General features: G+C 61.2%; 1 protein-coding gene across 1 annotated transcript; it reads right to left on the bottom strand.

The window, feature by feature from the left end:
• Positions 1 to 260: 260 nt before the first annotated feature.
• LOC130606421 (cysteine protease ATG4D-like) lies at positions 261 to 6344 on the bottom strand. Its single transcript, XM_057422738.1, has 10 exons — positions 6140 to 6344; positions 5788 to 5871; positions 4563 to 4736; positions 3052 to 3247; positions 2202 to 2266; positions 1999 to 2117; positions 885 to 963; positions 696 to 772; positions 498 to 617; positions 261 to 407 (listed from the first exon to the last, which is right to left on the bottom strand). The coding sequence occupies exons 1-10, from the start codon at positions 6342 to 6344 to the stop codon at positions 261 to 263; spliced, it is 1266 nt and encodes a 421-aa protein (XP_057278721.1).
• Between the last annotated feature and the right edge of the window lie 605 nt (positions 6345 to 6949).

Raw genomic sequence — 6949 nt, 5'->3', positions numbered from 1 at the left:
ATGGGGGGGGGGTGTGAGGGATTGGGACATCCCCCCCCACTAACCCACAATGGTTCAGTCCCATGGGGGGGGGGGGTGAGGGATTGGGACATCCCCCCCCCCCACTAACCCACAATGGTTCAGTCCCATGGGGGGGTGAGGGATTGGGACATCCCCCCCCACTAACCCACAATGGTTCAGTCCCATGGGGGGGGGGTGTGTGGGATTGGGACACCCCCCCCCCACTAACCCACAATGGTTCAGTCCCATGGGGGGGTTGCTCAGAGGAACACGAACTCCTCCGCCCCGGGGGGGGTCGTGGTGGGGGGAGGCGTCTCGGAGGGGGAGGGGGGCTCCATCCCCTGCGCCCCCCCCTCGACCAGGGTGAAGAGGGGGTAACGCTCGGGTGCCGTGGGGGGGGCCAGGACCTGGATATGGCGGGGGGGGGGGAAGGGGGTTACAATGTGGGGGGGGGGCACCCCCAACCCCCCCTGCCCCATAACGAGATGTGGGCTCACCCGGGTCAGGTCCCTGCAGAGCGCATCCAGCCCGGTCCTAGCGCCCGCATAGAAGCCAATGGTGCAGCTGGGATCCATCTTCCCAAAGGGCATCCTCCGCAGGGATCTGCACTGGAATGACTGGAAAAGAGGGGGGGCGGTCAGGATAATCCCCCCCCCCCAAAAAAACCCATTGATGGGGTGTGTGTCCCCCATTACCTCCAATGGAAAGTTCTCCTGCTCCGTGTCCACATAGGGCTGGCAGTAATGGGGGTCCAGGTAGAGCAGGAAGTCATCTGGATATGGGATGGGATGGGATGGGATGGGGGGGGGGGGGGCAAAATGAATTAGGGGGACCACCCCCATATCCATGTCCTGGTGCCCCCCCCCCAAATTCCCATATGGAACCTTGGAAGCCGATGAAATAAAGGGAATGCCGGGGTTTGCCACCGATGATGCCCAGGCAGGATTCCAGCTTGAACAGCTCCTGGGGGGGGGGGGCACCCACACATTAAGGGGGGTATTGGGGTGCAATGGGACTCATTGGGTGCTGGGGGGTATTGGGGTGCGGGGGGGGTCATTGGGGTGCTGGGGGGGTTATGGGGTGCTGGGGGGTCAGGGTGCAGGGGGGTCATTGGGTGCTGGGAGGTCATTAGGGTGCAGGGGGAGTTATGGGGGCTGGGGGGGTTATGGGGTGCAGAGGGGGATTGCGTGCAGGGCGTTAGGGGTGCAGGGGGGGTTACGGGTTGCTGGGGGGAGACATTAAGGAGGGTATTGGGGTGCAGGGAGTTTATGGGGGGGTCACAGGTACAGGGGCATTATGGGGGGCAGAGGGAGCATTGGGTATGGGGGGGCATTGGGTGCAGGGGGGTTATGGGGTGCTGGGGGGTCACTGGGTGAAAGGTGGGTTCACTGAGATGCAGGGGGGTTATAGGTGCTGGGGGCTATGGGGGTGCAGGGGGGTCATTGGGGTGCTGGGTAGGGTATTGGGGGTGGACGGGGCATTGGGTGCAGGGGGGGTATGGGGGTGCAGGGGGGGTCACTGGGTGCAGGGGGTGTTGTGGGGGTGCTGGGCAGGGTATTGGGGTGCAGGGGGGGTTATGGGGTGCAGGGGGGTTATGGGGGTGCAGGGGGGTCACTGGGTGCAGGGGGTGTTGTGGGGGTGCTGGAGAGGGTATTGGGGTGCAGGGGGGTGGGTGCAGGGGGGTTATGGGGGTGCAGGGGGGGTTATGGGGGTGCAGGGGGGGTCACTGGGTGCAGGGGGGGGTTATGGGGGTGCAGGGGGGGGTCACTGGGTGCGGGGGTGCAGGGGGGGGGGGGTTATGGGGGTGCAGGGGGGGGTCACTGGGTGCAGGGGGGGTTATGGGGGTGCGGGGGGGGTCACCGGGTGCAGGGGGGGTTATGGGGGTGCAGGGGGGGGTCACTGGGTGCAGGGGGGGTTATGGGGGTGCAGGGGGGGGTCACTGGGTGCAGGGGGGGTTATGGGGGTGCGGGGGGGGGTCACCGGGTGCAGGGTCCCCACCTTGATGCCCTCCACGTAGATGGGGTTCAGGGCGTCCCCCCCGAGCCTGACGGGCACCAGGATGATGACGGCTCCGGTGCCCCCCCCCCGCAGCAGCGCGGCCACATCGGCTCGGTAAACTGCGGGCAACGGGGGGGATTGGGGGGGTTGGGGGGCACGGAGAACCCCCCTCCACCCCCCCCGGGGACCCCAATGGTACGAACCGGTGCAGTCCTGGGCCACGTACACGGAGAGGCCCCCGGAGTCGGGCCAAGTCTCGACCGCCCTCCTGTGGAGACAGAGGGGAACTGCAGTGAGTGGGGCGCTGTGGGGCTTGGGTGGGGCTCTAGGGGGGCCGGAGGTGGGGATGCTATAGGGCAGGCTATGGGAGATGCTACAGGGCAGGCTATGGGGATGCTATGGGGTAGGCTATGGGGGATGCTACAGGGCAGGCTATGGGGATGCTATGGCGGTGCTATAGGAATGGTATGGGGATGCTATGAGGGATGCTATAGGGCAGGCTATGGGGACGATATGGGGCAGGCTATGGTCAAGCTATGAGGATGCTATGGGGCAGGCTATGGGTATGCTATGGGTTTGCTATGGGGCACGCAATGGGACACGCTATGGGGCAGGCTATGGGGCTGCTATGGGGCAAGCTATGGGGTCGCTATGGGGCTGCTATGGGGCACGCTATGGGGATGCTATGGGGCAGGCTATGGGGCAGGCTATGGGGCAGGCTATGGGGCTGCTATGGGGCAGGCTATGGGGATGCTATGGGGCAGGCTATGGGGTCGCTATGGGGCTGCTATGGGGCAGGCTATGGGGATGCTATGGGACAGGCTATGGGGCAGGCTATGGGGCAGGCTATGGGGCTGCTATGGGGCACGCTATGGGGCTGCTATGGGGTCGCTATGGGGATGCTATGGGGCAGGCTATGGGGTCGCTATGGGGCTGCTATGGGGGAGGCTATGGGGCAGGCTATGGGGCTGCTATGGGGCAGGCTATGGGGCAGGCTATGGGGCTGCTATGGGGCACGCTATGGGGCTGCTATGGGGCGGGCTCCGCTCTCACCGCAGGATGTGCGCAGCAGCCGCCGGCCCGAACCAGTCCCCGGCGGCGCGGCCGCAGCCGCTCCCCAGCGCCACCAAGCGGTGGAGCCCGAGCGGTGCCCGCGGGTGGTCCCCGAAGCAGCGCAGGAGGGAGCGGAGCGGGGAGGGGGCGGCCCCCGGGGGGGGGGGCTCCGGGTCCGGCTCCGGCCACGTCCAGTCTAGGGCAGAGATGGGGGTGTTGGGGGGTGGGGGTATTTGGGCTGGGTTTGGGCTGTATTTTGAGCATATTTGGGGTATATTCGGGTGCATTTTGGGCGGTTAGGGCTCTATTTTGGGTGGGTTTGTCTCTATTTTGGGTTTCTTTGGGTGTGTTTGGGGTGGTTTTGGCTCTATTTTGGGTGGGTTTGGCTCTATTAATGTCTGGCTCCATTTCGGGTGGTTTTGGCTCTATTTTGGGTGGTTTTGGCTCTATTTGGGGTGTATTTTGGGTGGTTTAGCTCTATTTTGGGTGTATTTCGGGTGGTTTTGGCTCTATTTTGGGTGGGTTTGGCTCTATTTGGGGTGTATTTTGGGTGGGTTTGGCTCTATTTGGGGTGTATTTTGGGTGGTTTAGCTCTATTTTGGGTGTATTTCGGGTGGTTTTGGCTCTATTTTGGGTGTATTTCGGGTGGTTTTGGCTCTATTTTGGGTGTATTTCGGGTGGTTTTGGCTCTCTGGGTGGTTTTGGCTGCATTTTGAGTGTATTTCAGGTGGGTTTTGCTCTATTTTGGGTGTATTCCAGTTGTATTTTGGGTGGTTTTGGCTCTATTTTGGGTGTTTTGGGCCCTATTTTGGGTGTTTTTGGCTCCCTTTGTGTGTTTTTGGCTCTCTTTGTGTGTTTGGCTCCCTTTGGGTGTTTTTGGCTCTCTTTTTGTGTTTTTGTCTCCCTTTGGGTGTTTTTGGCTGTATTTTGGGTGTATTTGGGGTGGTTTTGGCTCTCTTGGGGTGGTTTTGGCCCTATTTTGGGTGTATTTTGGGTGTTTTTGTCTCCCTTTGGGTGTTTTTGGCTGTATTTTGGGTGTATTTGGGGTGGTTTGGGCTCTCTTGGGGTGGTTTTGGCCCTATTTTGGGTGTATTTTGGGTGTTTTTGTCTCCCTTTGGGTGTTTTTGGCTGTATTTTGGGTGTATTTGGGGTGGTTTGGGCTCTCTTGGGGTGGTTTTGGGTCTATTTTGGGTGTTTTTGGCTCTCTTTGTGTGTTTTTGGCTGTATTTTGGGTGTAGTTGGGGTTGTTTTGGCTCTCTTGGGGTGGTTTTGGCCCTATTTTGGGTCTATTTTGGGTGTTTTTGGCTCCCTTTGGGTGTTTTTGTCTCCCTTTGTGTGTTTTTGGCTGTATTTTGGGTGTATTTGGGGTGGTTTGGGCTCTCTTGGGGTGGTTTTGGCCCTATTTTGGGTCTATTTTGGGTGTTTTTGGCTCTCTTTGTGTGTTTTTGGCTCCCTTTGCGTGCACTGGGGCTCGGTTTGGGCTCCCTCGTCCCCCCGTCCCCCGCACTCACCGCGGCCCAGGCGGTGCAGGAGCAGCCCGTGCGCCAGCAGCATCTGCGCGCTCCGCAGGGTGCAGCCCCAGCCCCCATCGCTGCTCCAGGCCGAGCCGCGCAGCGCCGGGAACCCCCGCCGGTACGAGAGGAACGGCCGCGAGAGAACGTCCCGAGCCAGGCCCCGCCGCTCCGCTGGGGGGCGGCACACGGAGGGATCGCACCCGGACATAGGGACCCACCCCATAGACCATAGAGACCCATAGGAACCCCATAGAGAGCCCATAGACAGCCATAGAGACCCACAGAGAGGGACCCATAGAGAGCACATAGAGACGAGACCCATAGAGACCCCATAGAGACCCAGAGGAACCCATAGAGACCCCTAGATACCTCATAGAGACCCATAGAGACCCCTAGATACCTCATAGAGACCCCATAGATACACCATAGACTCCATAGATACCTCATAGACACCCCGTAGAGACCCCATAGATACCCCATAGCTACCCCATAGACACCCCACAGAGACCCCATAGATACCCCATAGACACCCCATAGACACCCCATAGAGACCCCATAGACACCCCATAGAGACCCCACAGAGACCCATAGAGACCCATAGATACCCCATAGATACCTCACAGAGACCCCACAGACACCCCATAGAGACCCCATAGATACCCCATGGAGACCCCATAGACACCCCATAGATAACCCATAGAGGCCCATAGAGACCCATGGATACCTCATAGAGACCCATGCAGACCCCACAGAGACCCATAGACACCCCATAGAGACCTCATAGACACCCCATAAATACCTCATAGATACCCCATAAATACCTCATAGAGACCCCATAAATACCTCATAGAGACCCATAGACACCCCATAGAGACCCCATAGATACCTCACAGAGACCCCATGGAGACCCCATAGACACCCCATAGATACCCCATAGAGGCCCATAGAGACCCATGGATACCTCATAGAGACCCCATAGATACCCCATAGAAACCCACAGATACCCCATAGAGACCCATGCAGACCCCACAGAGACCCATAGACACCCCATAGAGACCCCATAGATACCTCATAGACACCCCATAAATACCTCATAGATACCCCATAAATACCTCATAGAGACCCATAGACACCCCATAGAGACCCCATAGATACCCCATAGAGACCCCATGGAGACCCCATAGACACCCCATAGATACCCCATAGAGCGCCCCCCCCTCACCCTCGCGGGCGGGGCTGTACTCGCGCCCCAGCACGTGCAGGGGGGACCCGCGGGTCACGTGGCTCCGGGGCCGAACCGGAAACCCTGGGAGGGGGAGGGGCACAGAGGGGGCGGGGTCACCGGGGAACTTCCGGTTCCGCTACTACCGGTATCCTATTTCCGGTTCTGTTCCCGGTGCTACCGGTTCCCCATTGCCGGTTCCGCTACTACTGTATCGCTTTCATTTCCGGTTCCGTTCCCGGTGCTACCTGGTCCCTCCATTTCCGGTTCCGCTACTACCGGTATCCCCCTCATTTCCGGTTTTGTGCCCGGTGCCACCGGTTCCCGCCCCCCCCATTTCCGGTTCCGGTACCGTATTTGAGGCTGTTCCAGGCCGAGAGGACGCGGCCGCGCATGCGCGCGCCGGGGGGCAGCGGGGGGGGGTTCCCGGAACATCCGGACGCTGCTCCCGCCGCCGCCCCTCCCCCCCCCGCGCTGGCGCCCGCGGCTCGCGGCGGGGGGCGGGGCGGGGGGCGGGGCCTGTCCCCGGGGCCAGCGGCGCCGCCGCCCGCCGCCATCTTGGGTGCGGGAGGGGCGGAAGTGGCGTCACGTGGGGGGGGAAGGGGAGGGGCGTCATGGTTATGGGTCACGTGGGGCCCCGTAGAGCCGGGTCTGACCCATAGGGAGGGGGCTCTGCCCCGTAGAGCGAGCTCTGCCCCATCGCCCGTCCCCATCCCTGCCCTATCGCCGCATCCCTGCCCCATTGCTCCATCCCCATCCCTGCCCCATTGCTCCATCCCCATCCCTGCCCCACCGCCCGTCCCCATCCCTGCCCCATTGCTCCCTCCCCATCGCTCCATCCCCATCCCTGCCCCATCGCCCATCCCCATCCCTGTCCCCGTCCTTTCCTCATCCCTGTCCATCCCTGTCCTCCCCCCACGTCCCCGTCCCCATGCACGTCCCTTTCCCAACCTTATCCCCCATATCCCCCCATATTTCCCCCATATCCCCCCATATTTCCCCCATATCCCCTCCATTCCCACGTCCCCCCCATTCCCTCCCCGTCCCCCCCCATTTTCCTCCCTATCCCCAACAAATCCCCCCCCGGGGGTCACACGAGGTCACGCTCCTTCCTCTACCCCCCCCCCCCTTTCCCTTCCCATTGACTCTTATTATGACAGAA

This window comes from Pezoporus wallicus, unplaced genomic scaffold (genome assembly GCF_028554395.1).
Source record: "Pezoporus wallicus isolate ANWC-B61680 ecotype Strahan unplaced genomic scaffold, APGP_CSIRO_Pwel_v1 contig_14082, whole genome shotgun sequence".
In the NCBI taxonomy this organism is placed as follows: Eukaryota; Metazoa; Chordata; class Aves; order Psittaciformes; family Psittacidae; genus Pezoporus; species Pezoporus wallicus.
Note: the sequence above shows the minus strand (reverse complement) of the source record. Positions and strands in the feature narration are given on the sequence as shown.